The sequence below is a fragment of the Bacillus rossius genome, chromosome 1 (assembly GCF_032445375.1).
Source record: "Bacillus rossius redtenbacheri isolate Brsri chromosome 1, Brsri_v3, whole genome shotgun sequence".
Lineage (NCBI taxonomy): Eukaryota > Metazoa > Arthropoda > Insecta > Phasmatodea > Bacillidae > Bacillus > Bacillus rossius.
The window spans coordinates 85122620-85144275 of record NC_086330.1 but is presented as its reverse complement, the minus strand read 5'-3'; the positions used below and the strand labels follow the sequence as shown (position 1 = coordinate 85144275).

Below are 21656 nucleotides of genomic sequence, written 5' to 3'. Positions count from 1 at the left end.
TACACCTCACCAATGTCTCAGGACTGTGAGACATCTAGTTGCTAACACCTCGCCAATGTCTCAGGACTGTGAGACATCTAGTAGCTAACACCTCGCCAAAGTCTCAGGACCGTGAGACACCTAGTAGCTAACACCTCGCCAATGTCTCAGGACTATAAGACTACTAGTTACCAACACCTTGCCACTGCCTCAGGACTGTGAGACTGCAGGGTGCCGCACTTCACAAGTACGTATCGAAGAATGCGCCTGACAAGGCCTATAACTGATCCATTAATTAATGTATATTTTTCTTGAAATTCATTCTTGTGCTTATGTTTCGATATTTTCTCTAGACATTTTTAAAATTGTATCGTGAGTAATATTCCCTTGTTTATTATTCCTTTATTCTTGGATTCATTTAAAAAGTCAAACTGTAAACTTGTGTATTTCAAGAGATATGTGTTTTTTTTAAATCTGAAAACTGTCAGAATGGCATTATAGGATTTATTTTTTCTTTATGAAATCTTCATAAATTTTATGACGAAGTAGATATCACAAATAATAATTAACTATAATACATAATACACTTGGGAAATGTAATGTATTATGGGTTTTACTCTAATCTGGTGGGCTGGGTTTGCAACAGTGTGCTTTCTTCTTATAAGCTCACACAATAATTACAATTATTGCAAAAACATTTTTCGAATGATCATTGGTAAGTTCCTTTTTTTTTTTAATGCATTCATATATTTATATTCCTGCGCAGCTTGTTACATCCTTCTGTAAATATCAATACATTTTTTAACAATATAAATAATGTAATGGTTATTAATAGGAGTAATTTTGTGCACATAAACACTAAAAGGTCGTAACCTCCAACGTTATGGTAAATTCAAAGCAATAAGATTGCCTCCATCAATAATTGGAGTCCCGAACTTTTCCGTGTGATCCACGTTCGCGAATCTGAGCCTAGGACCTACTACTTCGTAGATTTTAAATACAAGTCGATTCGTGGTGGCTTCCATGCCGAAAAGATTCAGCCTACGATGTATCCCAACATTTATTTGGTGGAGAAGATTCTCAAACTATGAAATAGACGATCCTACGTCAAGTGGTAGGGCTTCCAAACTCGCTTTAATTCGTGGGTAGCAGCTGCTGAAATTGAGAAATGCCGAAGTCCTTAGTAATTTGCTTTTTTTTTTTTTTTGGTGGTAGTAGTAGTATAGAAATTATGTAATAAATTTTTTATTTGTAAACATTGTGTGGTGTTTTATTTCTCGAGACTGTCATTTTTTTAGTTATTTTTTGCATCAGTGAAGTATCGAACCGAGATGATCGAATCAATCAGTAACTTAATGTCTGCCTTTAATGATTAATTTTGGTATTTTTTCCCCAATATCTGGCTTAATAATTACAGAATTTCTAGATGGCGGCCAAGATGGCGGGTGCCTTGGCAATAAATGAATACTGCACTCTAACGGGTTCAAATTAAACTAATGTGGTGGCGGCGCCATCTAGCAGCAAAAAACAATATTTTGGATTAAAGATGGTAGCCTCCAGCCAACAAAAACAAGATGGTGGCCATTATTTCATACTGGCTGACATAACATCTGCCTTGGTATTAGTGGTGCCGGGTCAGTCTGCCGGTGGCTTCCATGGAGGAAGGATCTGTCTCAATTTTTAATCGATTGCCCTCGCCGAGTTCGAACCCTATACCTTTTGATAAATTTTATTATTAGAATTCAATTATATGATTTTCTTATGAATTTTAAAATCTTTCCCGTTAAAATGGGATAAAAATTACGGATTTGCAATATGGCGGAATATTTTCAAAATTGCAGAAGTTCTTTATGATAAAAATCTATTAAAATTTTTTTAATAAATTACATTTTTTTTTATTAAAATCGGATAAAATATTGTAAGCTGTTGGCCGTAAAGACAATTGGAACACATGGGAGTGGGGTGTTAGATGGCAAAAGTTCTAGAATTCAAATGGCCGAATGTTCTAGAAAACAAGTTGGCTGAAAAAACAAACTGGCAGAACCAGAAGGTCAAATGTCAAGGTCATCCAAGATGGCCGCCGTGACTTTAGAATCCAAGATGGCGGACTCCGACGCCTCACGAGAATCTCTGCGCTCGGAGGAACTAGTTGGCTCAGGCACCACACCCTGGGCCCTGCCACAGGAGACCCTTTTATATACTATGATTTAGAATTTAAATGTTTAGTAAACTTTATTTGTTGTTCAAAAACTGCCTCCTATCTAAAGCCCGGATAGTAATTTTGTAAAAGGAAGACTGAGATTAGGTTTTAGGTGAAAATATAAAAACTATTCAGTGTTCAGGGGCCATGCCGTTATGGACGCCCTCTGGATCGGCCAGTGATAGGACTAGTTGTTTAAGTATTTTTTTTGCAATCATTTGACACACTATTTAAAAATACCAAACGATTGCATATGTTCCCATTAAAATGTATTAACAACCAGTCCAGAATAACGCCATTACAATGAAAATAATTATTCTAAAGAATAATTGGGTTTTATAAAACTCCATAAAATTATAATTTTTCTTATAAACTATTCTGCTAATGAACACTCACCAGTAATAACCTTTTTTTCTCCGTTTGCAGACTTGGCAAATAATAGTGTGCTCGAGAGTTTATGAAATAATATTTATGAAATAATATTTTAGCTACTTCGTGTAACACCAGTTGGAGTCGGAGTGTGTTAGATGAAACAGTTTTGGCTCAACAGCATATGGTGGCCATATATATACGTGTCCAAACAGACATATGAAATAAATTTTATCAGTTGACACTTGACGGTGGATGTTTTGGTGCACATGGACCCAAAACTAGACTAGTGACGATGTTTGGTTCGTGGTTTCATTGGATCCATGGGTAGGACACCGCTACGTATTACTATTGTGTTATTGGCTGAGGACCGAGTACTTCATGGACTTGATGTTGATAAATCGTCAGTGGTTATTATGTACCAGTATGTAGCGTTCATACTATTTAACTTTCGTATCACATATAGTCACTTTCTATGAAGAGTGGGGGCAGGCATTTTTCGCGAAAAAATTTGAACGCCTATTAGATTGCAACAAGGTGTATCCGCAGCAGCGGTTTATTCCTTGTGATTGGCGGCCGTCTTCGAGAGAAGTCGTTGCCTTATTTCACCGAGCCACTCAACACGTGTTTGCTTTCGCACTGAATTACTCTGATTGGTGATGGAACACTGAACATGCACCTGAAAGAAACTCACCCATTTACGAAACACAGACGATGCTACAGTGTTTTAACTTTCAGCTACTCTTAGAATCTTTTCGCGAAATGTGCATGCCCCTAATGAAGAGTTATTTAACTGCGACAGCAAATGCAGTTATAAAGAGTGAGTTTGCATCCTACCGACAAACGTCGGCTGTAGATTCATCACGACAAGATAAGTTGAAAACCTTCCTTCGACTTATGGGCTGAGGCTGGTATGCGTCTTGAAGTTGGAGCTAAACAACATTTTTATTCTAAACTTGCTGTACCGGCCACGCGTATCTGTGGCTCATTCTGGTTAAATTTAAAGAAATAAAAGAGAAAGCACACTTTTTTTTTGTAATTGCCAATGAAGTTTCACTTCTATTACGAGCTCATTTTTTGTCAACCTTTTTTTTTTTCAATTTTATATTCTATAAAACCACGCGCGTATGTGAATGCAACATTGTGTCAAAATTTCAAAAACAATCGGTGAAGAACTTTGAGAGATGAGCTATTTTGTACAAACAAACATTTACATTTTAATTTATAAAGATTTTAAATTTTTTTTTATTATATAAAAACACTTGCGTATACGAATGCAACATTGTGTTAAAATGTCAAAGCAATTAGTGAAGAACTTAATGATATTAGCTATTTTGTACAAACGAATATTTACATTTTTATTTATATAGAAAATAGATAAATCATTTAAGAGAGAACATTGAACATCTGAATCATGTATAATTAATAACGATCTGAAACAACCGTACATTAGGTCGCTGTATGAAAACTATTATATTGAAATAACTGTAACACCTTTATTTTACACATTTACACATATTTTGTGACGTGCTTCTAACTTCAATTATTTCAATGAAATAAATTTTTACAGCGAAAAAATTCGCGGTGAATGTAGAATATCATTCAATTAAACTTAAACATAATTCAGACACGTAATGTTTCAGCTTAAATAGATTCTCTATTATTTACAGTGAAAAGGTTGTTCAGCCCCAACTTCAAAGACATATAACAGCCTTGGGAAGCACTTTTATATTATGAGTAGTACAGAGGTTTTCAAATTGTTGGTCGAATTCAGACTCATCCCGCATAGTGAAGTGGCAATGATGAGACACAATCCTCGCATTTCGAAGATCCTGGTTCGAATACCCACTCGGGTTCGGTCGCACTGGTTTTGGTTTTCCCATGTTCCTGGAGGCCTCTCTCGAACAGTAATAGGATCGTTATTTTCAAATAGTCATTGTGATCCCTTCTCATTTCCCATCACTTTTATTGTGTTTCCGTGTTCAGTTAGTGTACTGGTGACGAGACGCTGAACACAAATAAAAAACCAAAATAGTTTAAAAAATTTAATCAGTTGGTTTATTTACACTTCTGAAATATAATAATCATAAGAACATCACAAGTTCTGCCAAGGAATGATCCAATCACTAAATAAGGATGCAACAATGAGTAGATAACAATTATGACATGTTCACAGAGACACACCCGGGAGAATCAAGATTCGCCACGTCGAACACATGTGCAATGGCAGCCTCAGTCACAGGGCAGCAGGCGGGCTAATCTTTTTTTTGGACATAACATGGCACACGAGTAAATATGTATTACAATATATTTACAAAAAACTTTAGTTAGCATTCTACATGTTAGGATAACTGCTAGGGACACAGTCTCGGCCTGATATCAAGGCAAAAGCCAAATCCCGCAATTAAAAATGTGCGTTTTTTGAATGATTTATTCAATCTGTTCCTATGACCAATATAGTTGCGAATTTTTGGAAACTATGTTCGTCTGTGATGTTATTATATTTTCATGACTAAATTCCTTTCACGAAATTCCTGTGTGTCTGATATTTAAGTTTTGAATGTGTTCGACTGTGCTTTCGTCTTTCGTTATCCATAGCTGTTTAGGTTCATCGTTTGGTTTATCTGTTTGACATCAGCTGAATTGGGGTTGTTTTCTGTGAGTTTATGTTTTCCTTTTAATGTCTTATTTTCCATCTATGAAATTTTCCAATGACCAAAAGTGCAATACTGCAATGGCGTTTGTCCAAGAAACTGTATTAAATCACAACTGTGCTTGTTTTTATGAAACCTAATCTTTTTTCAGCACAATTACAGACCTGGCGTGCTATCAGAAAGATCTCAATATTTTTCAGCAGATGGCGAAGATAACCAGCACTGGAAGATAAAGTAGATCAATACCGAAAGATTTCGACGAAGAGCCGTATCGCGCTTTGTAATTAGTGGCACAGCACTTGCCTAGTTCGATAAGAGATGGGAATGGTGGACACCCAACCACGTTAGAAAGAAAGGATAGTCTCGAATATTCCTGTTAGAGATAAAAAATGGTTCGAAAGAGTTTCATAAGTCTCAAAAATAAATCGCCTCATTTCTTTGTTACTCTAAAAGTTACAGGGATTTTATTCAATAAACTGCGGTGCATTTACATCTTTTGTTTTAAGTTTTCACACCACATGTTTTAATATTTATTGAATATTATAATACAAAGTTGCTATCCGCCTCTCTCTGTTCGATTACCTCTACTATACTACACACGAACGTTTATGTGGTTTTCACCAATATTTACGTAGATATTTTTTTCCGGAAGGTTTATGTATCTAATATTCATATTAAATTCAGAGATAATACAGAAATTTCGATGTTTTGTAATGTATTCATAAAAAGAAACTTTTATGGCACTTACATGGCTTACGCTGACTTATATATGACTGATACATCAAATTAATGTACTACAGAACTGTAGGTCTTGAAAAAATCTACAGAAAAGTTCGTGATAACATATGTCTATCTTCTGAGGTTGACTCACAGTAATCATTTTTATCTTCCAAATTTTTTTTTAAATAATGAGATATTTAGCATTCAGTGCTTTTTACATGAACATCTACCTATATGTAGCCCGTTCGCATTTGACTCTAAAAAAAATGTGTTTATGTTGTCCCATGAGAAAACATCTGTTAACATTGTTTATAAAGTAACTCTTTAGTTATGGGCATTACGTGTTAGTATGTATATAATTATGAAATCACCGGACACTTACAATAATTTGACACTTATAAAATTAAATTATTAATTTAAATAGCGCCACATAATAGATCGCATTCGTGCGATGGTAGTACAGAATAGTAACACAATGACTCCTTCACCATCATTTGCAGTAATTTTTGAAACTGCCATACGACAAAAATATGCCTTATAATGCTTGTATTTCTCCATTTTTCTCAGAAATTCTAGCTGGACGACACCACCAAATGATCTGCTGAATTGCGTTACAGAAGAACGTTAATCCAACTAGTTTAATTAGATACTGTAGCAATCTAAGCAAAATTTACTTTACTGAGAACTGTCCAATAATGAATATCGAGATTTCGCATATATCATCTGCAGGCACGATGACATAAAACACGAATAGGATCCATTATTAATACCCCAGGGCCTTCATTGACTCCCAAATTATACAAGGTTTCGCACATGAGTGCAAAAGAGAAGTCAACCTGTGTTATAGTGCTTCTCAGCCAACGGGAAATTTTTTCCGGGATTAGGTTAAGCAATTACGTCTTTTTTTTATATGTGCGAAATCAGTGAGTCAATAATCTTGGATATTTTCTGCTGTAGATACCTGTTTCTTTCTTTATATCATTCTCCTACATACACGCAATTAATGCGAGCTTTAATGTACAACTAGTTTGTGGGAATTTGTCGACTTGTTAAAGGAAAACATTCAGATGATAAATCCAAACAATCAGTGAGCAGGATATAAGTTGTTGCCTTGATTCTCAGGCACATTTTGTCCCAGACTTCATGCAGTGGCTACATCTTTCACTCGCACACCCAGACATCGAACGACATTGGCAGAGCGATGTTGATCGGAAATGGTTGGAAAGAAACGACAAGTGCATGTGATAACACCACATTTTGCCAAACAGCTCTGCTCACATGTCCACATACTCATCCATTTTCACTGATAATTATATTCTTCCCTATACTTATTGATGTAAACACCAACATTATAAGATTCATTAAAAAACAACTTTCATAGTCAATGGTCTCTATAAGGAAACATTTAGAATATGTTCAGTGTTTTACCAGCTGATGATACCTACCCTTTTGTCCCTCAAATTATTCCTCGTCGTAAATATGTTGGAGTGCCACACTAGAGTCAGGAGTCTGATTTCTTTAAAATTAAGATTATTCAATTACATTGTTTTGTGTTATGTTCAGCTATAGATGGTTTCACAAGCAAGGAAACAGTTGCTTCACTAAACATCGCTTCCATGCTATCACGGCAGGAAGTGCAAAGAGACTGTTGGGGCGTGACGGTACATATGGCGACCAGGAGCTCCAGAGCACGGCGTGCAGGCTCGCAGCAGGTCGAGAAGAGCTGGAGGGAGGCCGGTGACCTTGGCGAGGACCGGGCAGTGGTGTCCAGAGCAGGGCGGCTCTACCATCAGACCTGGGTGTGGGTGTTGCTGTGCACGGGGTCGACGTCGGCGTTGTTGATCTGGTTGGCCGGGGTGTAGTACTGCAACAGAACAAGGCCTGACATCAGGCCGCGCCCTCCTCCATCTAGTCTCATCACCAGGAGCACCGTGTCTCGTTACACAAGGTCCCCGTGCCTGGAGATGTCTCACTGACATCAATCAGCATATAGCACCTCATTCAACACCATGGTCGACTCAGATACAGTGCCCAATTGGGGGCATGACCTCTCATTTCCCAATAGTGGTAGCCTTAGCTCTGAGCCAACCAGAGGTACGTAAAGTTGTCACGCTGAACCATATTGTTTCTTCATAACTGCTTCAGAGTTGTTCCCTCTCACTGCCATGACCCTCCCAAAGGAGGGTTATATTTCCATAGCCCTTAATCACCAAGCACTGCAGATCTGTGACGTCTCGGAAGTCTGACTCAAATATGTGGAGATTTTTTTAAGGACGTCTACTGAAATGCAGACTCTTTTTTTTACTTGCGTTTCTTTTCAGATTTAAGAAATATTGTCATCATGTATGTACTTCACAACGATGAAGCCGGGTATTCGGTCTATGACAGCGTGTCGTGAGCCAGTAAAAGGCCTAACACAGTTCTGATATCATCATTTATTTATTACACACTTTAAGAAAAGCCTTTATGTTAATAAAGTCTGCACGGTACATCCTAGTGAGGTAGGGAAGTGAATACTGAGAGTCGATGTGAAGCCAAAATAGTTATGCCCATCTTCTTACATCAGAAGATAACTGGATGAATTAAACTGGTTAAACAACATGATTTAGTAATAGGAAGAATAAAGTAGCCTTTCACATGATATATGATGCATATTATATCCCTCCCATTAATAAATCATGTTCTTTTACTAATTTAATTTATACAGATACCTACAGTTATAATAAGATGGACATAAATATTTCGGCAACAAATTGTCTCCCATGTCTCTTCAAGTGGTTAACAGTAGGACGTACAGTATGAAGTGGGTTAACATCAATCTCTTCTTAAAGTGTAGGTACGGAATTTATTGCAAAAAGCAAAAAGTATGTGCTGCATATAAATGTAAAGTTAATTCCCAAGATGAAGCTGTATTTACTTTTAATTCGCATGCATGTAAAAGTAATTATGGAAGAAAGCTGTTTTGCTTTAATTTTTAGTACAAGAAAAATAAGTCATTGTCGTTTCAGTGTGATTTGAAAAACAAATTTTATAAATACACTATTATTTTCAGCAGGAATAAAAATCACAACAATTATTTAACATACCACTATTGCAAAACAATATTAGTGCATATTCAATATGTAAAGAGGCTTGGGGGAAAATATTTGAAGAGGACATACACCAGAAGAACAACAGCAACAGAGATACACGAAAAGTATGTGCACTGGCTGGGAATCAGAATGTTCAGTACATACCTAAGTCCCTACATTTTTATTTTTAATTTTATATCAATTAGTTAAAAAATATTCTGAGATCTGCGTGTAACGAAATTTTCTTGTTTGAGCCAAACCAGTCGTGTTGACTTTAGAAAATTTTCTGCTAAATGCCATTGAATGAATACCTGCATTTATTTCTCAACAGCTAGCCTGACAGATGATAAACTTTACTTAAAGTCACCATTCACAGTGTGTATCTACTTGCAAGCTACGACATTACTAACGGCATTTAGCTACTACAGGTACCCGTTCCGTATTCTACTACACCAAGACAGTTCGATGCTAGTGTTCAAATAGACATAACACTGGCGGTGCTGCCAAGGAAAAAGTGCTTGGTCAGTGTTGTACTCTGCTAGGTGTTATCTCTGAGGGATGTGTCCAAGACATCATGCCGTGGTGAAGTTGTGGTGCAAGGGTGACCAGTTTGTGATGAGTAACAGGTATCACCTACGCTTCTACTGACCGGATTGTTATGAAAGGACGAGCAGGCACGTTTTCAGCAGTCAAGAGGGTTTGGTGACGTTTTACAATGAGTGATTCTTATAACATCCCAGTTTATGAAGAGAGTATAATGTTGAGTGACGGTTTGAATTCTGTTTTACTGAATATCTTAGCATTTGTCGTCTACGTATTCATTTACTGTAAACATATTTTACGAAAATGAAAGTTATTTCCTGTTTTAAGCCTTGCTTCCATGGCTATTAGTTTAAATAAGTACACCAGATGATACACCTTAGTTTGAAGCAGTATCTAAAAAGTAATAATAATTTTTAAGGGACTACTAAACACTTTTTAAAACTGACTCGGCGCTAACTTATTGTTAGTCACGCGTAGGGACTAAGCTGAAAGTGCATTGCAGAAAACCTTTAAGTTTTCTGAATGACTGCACCATGAATATTTATAAATTTTAATTTATCATTTCTTAAATTGACCGCGAAAATTTTTAATTTAACCTCTAATAAATATATACTATAATTTAATTCAACAATAAATAAGTGTCCAAATTCAAAAGTTATAAAGGTCATCTTTATTGGGACTATGCATGCTCTGACTGCCTAATCCGATGATTATAAACTATTTATTTAAGTTTTTTTTTACTTTTGCATAGTATTGTAATCTGAAGTTTACAAGATTAACTAATATTTTTGTTAGTGCTATATCGTAACAAAAATGCACATAAAATGTTTTTTTACATTACTTATTTTGAAATAATTACTATATTATAGTAAAAAAAAAATTGCTAACGTTTTATGTGAGGTCAAATGGAAAACATTATCATTTATTTAATCTGTTTCAATTTAGCATTCAATCTTATAAAACATTCGCTCCAGATCAGAATTTTCAAGAAAAACCTATATATTAATGTGGTTTCGTGTTTTGTAAAACTTAATGGATAAATTATACGTTTATTAATATATAAGCTAATGTTCAAGCAATGTAATATGTGATAAATACATGGTAGTTTAAAACATCGAAATCCTAATAAAAAGAATAGCAATTAATATTTTCTGCAAGAGATATCACAAGATTACCTAAGTGTGAAGGAATTTCTGACAAAACTTATTTTGATCATGTTTTTTTTCTACACAAAACGTTTGTCGTATTTCCTTAAAAACAAGATTTCGTCCGTGAGCCTCTAGGTGGCGTCTTCTAGCCTCGATAGGGCACGGTCAGCCTGCATCGCGCGAGTTTGAGTGGGCGAGGGAGGGAAAGGGGGTGCGAAGATGCTATACAGGGTGTCAAGGAGCAGGAGGGTCCGGTACTCACACCAGCGGCGTTGAGAGTCGCAGCCAGACGACCACAAGAAGTCTACCACTGCTTCTCGTAAAACTAAAAGGAAAAAAAGAAAAAACTAAAGAAAATAAAAAATAAGGCAAACCGAACATACCAAAATAAAATAGAAGTTGAGACCCATCACTTAATTGATTAACCAGCACTGTTAAACTGCTGAAAAAAGGGGTTGCTTATATTATCCTGTCAATAAGTATTAAAATACAAATATTTTGTTTCTCAGTGTAATGACCAATTAAAAAATGACATTAAAATATGTCTCCAATAATGATCAATGGTACTTTTTTTTTCCTTCCAGAAGCCAGTTTTATTTACTTCTGAACTCACTTTAAATAGCAAGCGTCACAATGTCCACAATGATTCACTGGCAAACGAAGCACGATGCCAGCTTGTAACCCAAAATCTATAAAGTTTATAATTTAAAATTAGTTGATAGCATCTTAACTGTTTCAGCTTCGCGAATCATTAAATTATGCTACAATATTCATCAAAGCACATATTAAAAATATTTCAATCCAAAGAACCAAACGTACGTTGTAATGTTAATCAGTATCGTGCAAACATCCTAGAAGAGATACAGATTTAAATACTCCTATTTACTTTTTACTTATGCATTAAATTACTTAGTCGTGTCCAGAGAGGCAGATGTAGAGTTTACACATCACACAGTGACAAGGTCATCGGACGAAAAGTTTAACAAATATAATGATCGCAGGCTTTAGCGGCCATTGTCTGGAGTTTCTTAGCTTTTGGGTTGTGGCCGCATCGAAATCTAAAATATCAACTACGTTTCGGTCGAGATTGCAGTCGCCATCATCAGGGAACATTTACCTACTGAGATTATTGAGAATTTTCCTGCCTTTTAATAATCTTGCCTAAGAGAGGAATTTTTCCTGATTGGCTGTAGCCGTGGGCTAATCAGAGTCTTCCTTTCTTCTGGTTGGTCAATGATTTGGTCAATAAAAGCTGGAACCCACTATTCAGAAATCCTAAAAACCTAGCTCTGCATCCAACAAAAAATAGATCGCCCCTGGTTGGCCAAACAGCCCAACCAACCAGAAGAGAATAGGCCACTGATTGGCCAGCACTCCCAGCCAATCACAGAAGCCGAGCTCCGATCGGCCAAACAACAGGCCAACCAGGTGAAAGGAAACTTCTGATTGGCCCACCGCTCCAGCCAATCGGAAAACACTCCCCTCTCAGGCGATAGTATTAAAAAAGCAGGTTAAGAAGGTAGCTGTTCCCTGCTGATGGCGACAGCATCATCGACCGAAACGTCAGTGATATCTTCGCCTGCGACGCAGCTACAACCTAGAAGTTACGAGGATGCTTCCCTGACAAACGCGACGCGCGGGGCTGCAGCGGGTGACGGCGGGTCGTAGATGGGGAAGGGGGGGGGGAACTCAGCTCGCATCGTGCCGCGCCCGCGGCAGCGCCCGGAGGAAACCCCCGCCCGGCGACAGCGCACTCACCCGGCCGTTGTCGAAGTCCCGACCGCCGCCGATGGTGAGGCGCGCCTTGGCCTTCATGGCGTCCGCGAGCGGGATCTGCGGGCAAGCACGGCAGCGCCTCTGTCAGGCCGCGCGGGCGTCACTCGCGGAGGTCCAGCGGCGGACAAGACAGTCCGAGCACTGCGGTCTTATTGGGAGAGATGACAGCCTTTCAAACCATCATTCTTTAAACGATTCATGCAATGGGCAATTTTGATATAATACAATTCCTTAGACATGCGCCATTGCAGTTTTTGCACTGTTTGTGATGGGGAAAAAATTCACAAATGAAAAATAATAAAAAAAAATTGAAAAAAATAAACCCATAGAACACAAGCCTATTTCAGTTTATGTCAAATAGATGGACCCAACAGGTATTATGGACAACCCAACGATGACCGCATAGACGAACACAATGAAACTAAAATATCAGACAGCACATGATTCCGTGGAATGAATTTATTCATGAAAGAAGTTTAATAACAGCACATAAGAACACAGTGAGCTAACAATGACGAGACAGTTTCAATAATAACAGTAAATGCACACAGACCAACACAGAAAATATACGAACTCAATGAAGAAGATAAACAGATATTATGGACAACACAACCATAAAAACCTCGACGAACACACTAGATTTCGCATGACAAACAATTGTGACGTTTAGGGAACTGGCATCTGTCCCCGTCATCAGGACAAATAGACTGAAACCTGATGTTGGTTTTAAATCAACTGATATATGCTTGTTTTCTGCGGTTTTATGTTTTCATTTTTATTTCTTATTTTGAATTTAAGAATTTTTCGCATGAAAAACAGTGCAAAATTTAAATGGTGTAAGTCAAATAAATTGTATTAAATCAAACAATAATTTTCTCTATAACCCTTAAGCTATGATTAAATTGGTGAAAAAGTATGCAGACGAGATGGCCGTCAAGAACTTATAGGGAAATTGTCTTGCCAACGCGGACCGAGAAAATAATATGAAAGGTTCACATAACATTCGTTTCCAGAAGCTTTAAGATAAGTTTTTTCTGACGTGGCTAGGCCTCGCTACATTGTTTATGCGTTGTTTGTGTGTCTGCCGTGTTAGCTCATTGATGCAGGCGGTAAACAGCGCATTCTCTGAGCATGATTGCGCACGGCAGGTGTATAACTGTAGTATAGTCGGCTGCCGCTTGTGAAGGCCAGCTCTCGGCGCGTGTGGAGCTGGTTGTAGTTAATGGTCGTAGGTGGTTACCATGTGTGAAAATATATGTAATTCTTAGAAAGTGCTATTTAAGATAATGTTAAATGAATATAGCCTAGAGTTAGATAGGGATAAGCATCGCCAGTGTGGCTACATATGATTATGATAATGACCAATTCAACTTTATTCTTGTGCAGAGTTGCAATGCAAATATACAGTTTCAGGGTTACATTTTTTTCTCATGCACTTGTACCAATAAAGAAAGAACCAAAGTTTACGATATTCAGAAAGATTTTAAATAGGAAAATTAAACAGTTGGTTTTAACACGATTATATCCAAAGTTTATCAGTACCTATCACAAATTTATAAGCGTGGATCCCTAGTTAAGTGTACTTACTGTTTAATACATTCATCTTCTAGGATTTGATTTTTTCAATACTGCTGTTTGTAGGATGCCAAAGGATGTTGGATGTTGGATTGAATATATTTACCTAAAAAATTAGTTTATTACCTAGTATGTAGGTACACAATATCTTTAATAACTGTTCTTGTTGCAAATGTCTCGTAGTTGTCAGCTCACTGTGTCAATCTGTACTGTAATTTTTTTCTGAATCATTTCATCCATGGATTTTTCTGTGCTGCCTATGTATTTTAACTTTTGAAAGTGGCTGATTTCGCTTTGTTTTCTGTGTAATTGAATAATGATATTTTTTGTCTCTTATTGAGGTTTCTGATGACATACAGTGTCACCAGAAATGATTTATGTTCAAAATAACCTCTAAAGGCACTCTTCCTTATTGCAAGAACCATTCAAAGAACGTCTTCTTATTCTGTCCTGCGACAAAGTTCAAAGATAATTATACTCGGGTTCAAACAATGTAACCATATTATGTTTGAACCCAAGTATAATACTAATTGTGACAACATTCATTTATAATGACATTTCATCAATAGTAGCAAAATAATTTTTTTAAAAATATAATTTTCATAGATGTACCAAAGTACATTATCCTACACTGCTACCACATCATTGCCCTACTCTGCTACCAAAACACAATGTCCTCCTCTGCAATCCTTGAACTGCTCACCTTGGCTCGAGAAGCCTCTGTGTGCGACTTGTAGCAGAACTCCAGCAGCGCCACTGCCATGGCCAGTATCAGCCCGCCAATCAGGATGTAGAAGATGCCCGCCACGTTGCTTAATGACAGCTCATTCCGGGATGCATCCTGTCAAAGACCATTACTTGGTCTGTGCCACATTCTTATTACGATTTAACATGTTATTTTGGACATACGCCATTGCGGGTTTGAATTTATGTCATCAGAAACTTAAATAATGAACACAAAAATGAATATGCGAACACAAAGAAAAAAAGCCAAAACCAGCCAATGTCAAAAGCTAATAAAAACATAGAACAGGTAATTCAGTGAAAGCAATTAGTCACAAAAATATTACCGCTCAGCCAGACTCAGTGTGCCTACAACTAGGAGACAGTAGCTACAAGAACAAAGAACGACCCTGTCTTTATTAACTGTTCTTGTTTCAACTGTCTAATAATTGTCAGCCTATTTTTCTTTCGTATTCCATCCATTGAATGTTCTATGTTGTCTATGTATTTTAACTGTTGACAGCAGCTGACTTTGGCTTTTTTATTCTGTGTGTTTGCAAATTCATAATATTAGTCGGTTATTGAGGTTTCTGATGACATGCCGTGTAACTAGAACTGGTGTATGTACAAAATAACATTTTAAATCAATCGTTACATTACAAGAACCATTTAAAGAACATATTTTTTTCTTATTCTGTTTCGCCATACAGTTCCAAGCCAATGGGTTCACGTAAGTTAATGTATAAAATGGGTAAGATAGAGTTTAACATTAAATTAATGCAGACAATTCAAGATGAGAAGACACCAAAAACTGAAGTGAGAATGAGTGACCCTCACTAAATGAATGCGATGTAATATCAATCATAACCAAGCTTATCATTCACCCGCTATATTATGGTGGCATGATGTAATGATTTAATTAGTTCTACCATCAATCATTAGCGTGATATACATACATATCTCAATCTTACACTCATGGTAAACTAATACTTCATCCCTACATCTAAAATTAACATTGAAACCACACGTATGATAGAAATAAAAAACTTCTGGTGGCATAATACATGCACGAAATCAATTTAATTAATACTGCTAATCCTATATTAATGGGAAAAGATAGGAACCAAAAAAAAATTATTTTTAGTTTCAACAAATTAAAATATTTTCTGAGACTATAAAAATGTCTTTTTACAGTATTAGTTTAGCTGTAACTGTATTACGAAAAAAAATTGTTTTTACAGGAGAAACCAAAAGTAGTAGTAGCCATTCTTTATGAACTTTAAACATTAGTAGTATAGTTTGGGGGCGCCGAGATCTGGCTTCTGGCTGTGGATTGAAGATTGTCGGTCCGCCATCTTGGATTGTGACGTCACGGCGGCCATCTTGAATTCTGACGTCACGGCGGCCATCTTGGATAAGCGTAACGTGACACTTTTTCGTGCGTGCAGCCAGCGTAACGGGACACAGCGTAACGGGACACAGCGTAACGGGACATAACGTAACGGGACAAGTATATCACGGCGTCCATCTTGAATCCGCCATTTTGTATGACGTCATTGTGTGTTCCCGAAAATTCCGGTGATGTGTTTTCCGCCTTTTTGAATTATGACGTCACCGTTGCAATTTTCGTTACGGCCGCCATCTTTAACTTTTTTATTTATTATCCGATTTTAACGATTTTTTTTTAAATTTATAAAAAAATTCACTTAATATAAATTTAATAAATTATTTATAAAAAAATTACATAAACGACACGGAGTTCGGAGTCCTCGGTTCGAACCCGACAGAGGCAAAAAAAAAAAAATGGCGACCGATCCAACCCTCACAGTGGACGCAGGCAGACTGACCCCCACCACTTTTGTCAATGCACATATACCATCAGGTAGTATGACATCATGTCCGCCATCTTGAAATTCGGACGCCATCTTGAAAATCTTTATTTATTATCCGATTTTAATGAAAAAAATTCCAAAATTCATCAAAAAATTAACGTATTTGAATTCTGTTTGATTATATCGATGCACGTCCTTGGTTCGATTCCCGACGAGAGTAAACAGTCGTTCCTTCCTCCATGAAAGCTACCTAGACTGATCTACCACCACCAATACCAAAGTATATACCGTCAACTGGTATGACATCATGTCCGCCATCTTGTCTTCATCTGCTGGAGACCGCCATCTTGTTTTCGTATGCTAGAGTGTGCCGATACCATGTAGTATAATTATCTGGTACCACACCTTTGACCTTGACCTTGACCTTGAAATTTGACCTTGACCTTGAAATTTGACCTTGACCTTGAAATATGACCTTGACCTTAAAATTTGACCTTGACCTTGAAATTTGACCTTGGCCTTGAAATTTGACCTCGACCTTGAAATTTGACCTTGACCTTAAAATTTAAACTTGACCTTGAAATTTGACCTTGACCTTGAAATTTGACCTTGACCTTGAAATTTGACCTTGACCTTGAAATTTGACCTTGACCTTGAAATTTGTCCTTGACCTTGAAACTTGACCTTGACCTTGAAATTTGACCTTGACCTTTAAATTTGACTTTGACCTTGAAATTTTACTTTGTCCTTGTCGACCATCATGGACCCGACATTTAATGTTCAGTACATGCTACCAGGAGCGACCAACTGCTGGAGTACGTCATCTTGTGTGTGTACTCATATTATAGAGTACATTTACATCTGGTTAATTTTATTTTAACCTGCTACAGTGCAGTAATCATTTTTTTACCGAGGTGCACACCGCCATCTTGAAATTCGGACGCCATCTTGAAATCATGTAATAATGTAGCTAGAAAAGCGGGAAAAAATCCAAAATTCATCAAAAAAATCACTCATTAACTTACAAATCGAATCGATGGATCCCTGTCCACGGTTCGATTCTTGACCAGAGACAGTTGTAACTAATTATTAAATAAATGTTAGGTTCTGTTTTCCATTACCTTTCGCGGAGTTTATTAATCATTCACTCTACGAAAATCAACTCAAGTCAATATACCGGACCAACGAATTAAATCAGTGCCGATTAGCCTATTATGAAAGTCTAATTTTTCATTAATCTAAATAACATATAAGCCGTTCATGTACAAAGCCACACATATAGATCAATTGCCTTCAGTCCATGAGACCGAGTCATGTCATTATCAGACGTATAGGCTAGTCATTTCAGGACCACATGACCTTCGTAATCCATCGTGACATTCTTATACATTCTAAAGGACCAAGTAACCTTGTAAAATATTTTAGTAACACCAAGAGGTGATAAACTAGTAAATATTCAATCACTACATTTTGTACTACGCGCAATCAACAAAAAAGGAAGCACCAACAACGAAAAGACAGCACCACCAACGAAAAGGCAACACATTTGGAAGCACCGACTACGAAAAGGCAGCACATTTGGAAGCACCGACAACGAAAAGGCAGCACATTTGGAAGCACCGACAAAGAAAAGGCAGCACCGCCAACGAAAAGGCAGCACATTTGGAAGCACCGACAACGAAAAGGCAGCACCACCAACGAAAAGGCAACACATTTGGAAGCACCGACTACGAAAAGGCAGCACATTTGGAAGCACCGACAACGAAAAGGCAGCACATTTGGAAGCACCGACAACGAAAAGGCAGCACCGACAACGAAAAGGCAGCACCGACAACGAAAAGGCAGCACATTTGGAAGCACCGACAACGAAAAGGCAGCACCGACAACGAAAAGGCAGCACATTTGGAAGCACCGACAACGAAAAGGCAGCAGCGACAACGAAAAGGCAGCACATTTGGAAGCACCGACAACGAAAAGGCAGCACATTTGGAAGCACCGACAAAGAAAAGGCAGCACCGCCAACGAAAAGGCAGCACATTTGGAAGCACCGACAACGAAAAGGCAGAACCACCAACGAAAAGGCTACACATTTGGAAGCACCGACTACGAAAAGGCAGCACATTTGGAAGCACCGACAACGAAAAGGCAGCACATTTGGAAGCACCGACAACGAAAAGGCAGCACCGACAACGAAAAGGCAGCACCGACAACGAAAAGGCAGCACATTTGGAAGCACCGACAACGAAAAGGCAGCACCGACAACGAAAAGGCAGCACATTTGGAAGCACCGACAACGAAAAGGCAGCAGCGACAACGAAAAGGCAGCACATTTGGAAGCACCGACAACGAAAAGGCAGCACAGACAACGAAAAGGCAGCACATTTGGAAGCACCGACAACGAAAAGGCAGCACCGACAACGAAAAGGCAGCACATTTGGAAGCACCGACAAAGAAAAGGCAGCACCGCCAACGAAAAGGCAGCACATTTGGAAGCACCGACAACGAAAAGGCAGCACCGACAACGAAAAGGCAGCACATTTGGAAGCACCGACAACGAAAAGGCAGCAGCGACAACGAAAAGGCAGCACATTTGGAAGCACCGACAACGAAAAGGCAGCACCGACAACGAAAAGGCAGCACATTTGGAAGCACCGACAACGAAAAGGCAGCACCGACAACGAAAAGTCAGCACATTTGGAAGCACCGACAAAGAAAAGGCAGCACCGCCAACGAAAAGGAAGCACATTTGGATGCACCGACAAAGAAAAGGCAGCACCGCCAACGAAAAGGAAGCACATTTGGAAGCACCGACAACGAAAAGGCAGCACCGCCAAAGAAAAGACAGCACATTTGGAAGCACCGACAACGAAAAGGAAGCACCATCAACGAAAAGGCCGCACCGCCAACGAAAAGGAAGCACATTTGGAAGCACCGGCAAAGAAAAGGCAGCACCGCCCACGAAAAGGAAGCACATTTGGAAGCACCGATAAAGAAAAGGCAGCACCGCCAACGAAAAGGAAGCACATTTGGAAGCACCGACAACGAAAAGGCAGCACCATCGACGAAAAGGAAGCACATTAATTTGTCATTGACTGCAATATTCATTGGTTCCAATATTCATTGGCTCCAATATTCATTGACTCCAATATTCATTGGCTCCATCAGTCATTGACACCTACAGTCTTTTGGTTCCAAAAGTCTTTTGGCCCCAAATATATTAGGCTAGAATTCTTCGAGTCTAAGAGACTATGAGACCACATGGCTACGAGTCTAAAATGATCTAGCTGGTTACGAGTTATACATGGCTTGCGAGGCTACAGAGCTACGAAGTTTCTAGTACACAGGTTTACATGACTGCGAGGATACAGGACTACAAGTCTGCAAGAGTACTTGACTACGAAGGTACTCGTCTACATGACTCCAGTTACCGCATCTGTCTTCGACAGAATTTTCTCTTTTGCTCCAACTGCTCCATCAGCATTATGTTATAAGATTACAAGGCCTCTTGCTTACGTAGCTTCAAGTCTACGAGCCTCCAATGCATCATGACTACGAGACTACGAGCCATGAGGTTACGAAACTATGCGATTGCGAGTCTTCTAGGTTACGTGATCGCGAGGCTATAGGACTACGAAGCTTCCAGAACGCATGGTTACGAGACTGCGAGGCTACAATTCTACGAGGTCCCAAGACATCCTGGCTACGCGACTACGAGCCATGAGGTTACGAGACTACGTGACTACGAATCTTCAAGTTTACGAGACTGCGAGGCTACAGAGCTACGAAGTTTCTAGTACACATGTTTACATGACTGCGAGAATACAGGACTACCAGTCTGCATGAGTACTTGACTACGAAGCTACTCGTCTACAAGGCTACAATTACAGCATCTGTCTTCGACAGAATTTTCTCTTTTGCTCCAACTGCTCCATCAGCATTATGTTATAAGATTACAAGGCCTCTTGCTTACGTAGCTTCAAGTCTACGAGCCTCCAATGCATCATGACTACGAGACTACGAGCCATGAGGTTACGAGTCTATGCGATTGCGAGTCTTCTAGGTTACGTGATCGCGAGGCTATAGGACTACGAAGCTTCCAGAACGCATGGTTACGAGACTGCGAGGCTACAATTCTACGAGGTCCCAAGACATCCTGGCTACGCGACTACGAGCCATGAGGTTACGAGACTACGTGACTACGAATCTTCATGTTTACGAGACTGTGAGGCTACAGAGCTACGAAGCCTCTAGAAAACGAGTTTATGTGACTGCGTGGATACAGGAATACAAGTTTGCATGAGTTCTTGACTACGAAGCTACTCGTCTACAAGGCTCCAATTGACACATCTGTCTTCGATGGAATTTTCTCTTTTGCTACATCTACGCCATCAGCATTATGTTATAAGATTACAAAGCTACTTGCTTACGTAGCTTCAAGTCTACGAGGCTCCAATACATCATGACTAAGAGACTACGAGCCATGAGGTTACGAGACTATGCGATTGCAAGTCTTCAAGGTTACGTCATCGCGAGGCTATAGGACTACGAAGCTTCCAGAACGCATGGTTACGAGAATGCATGACTAATTGGCCGCATGGCTACGAAACTTTATGTCTCTAACTGACTACAATAGCACTATTCAGTGGTGAGAGTTAATTTATTTCATGCAAAGGTACTTGCTGCAAGCAGTTCCGCTTTTCAACATCAGATGACGTCACGTTTTGCTTGCAGGTAAAATAATATTTATTTATTTTATGCGGGATGCGGGTTGTTCACTATCGATCGCATAAGAAGAATGGCATCGATAGTCTTCAAGGAGAAGGAAGTTCGTCCTTCCTGCTAGTGCTTCTCAGATTTCTCACGGTCCGCCATATTGGATTGCGATGTCACGGCTGCCATCTTGGATGGGTGTGACTTTGACCTTTGACCGAAACCGCAGGAATGATCGCAAGCACTCGGATTAATCATCAAAATATTGATAAGAATAATCAGGAGCACACGGAGAAAACCATCATAATATTGGCAAGAATAATCAGGAGCACACAGAGAAAAACGACACACGTTTT

The 21656-nt window shown here is 38.7% G+C and overlaps 1 protein-coding gene across 1 annotated transcript in view; it reads right to left on the bottom strand.

Annotated features, from left to right (window-relative positions):
- Positions 1-4580: 4580 nt before the first annotated feature.
- LOC134529297 (glutamate receptor 1-like) overlaps positions 4581-21656 on the bottom strand; it is a 224119-nt gene continuing 207043 nt past the window's right edge. Inside the window, exons 17-19 of the mRNA XM_063363208.1 lie at positions 14739-14876; positions 12443-12517; positions 4581-7786 (exon numbers count right to left, since the gene is read on the bottom strand). Coding sequence (XP_063219278.1) covers positions 7712-7786; positions 12443-12517; positions 14739-14876 — 288 coding nt within the window. The 3' untranslated portion in view covers positions 4581-7711. The remainder of the gene's footprint in view (positions 7787-12442; positions 12518-14738; positions 14877-21656) is intronic.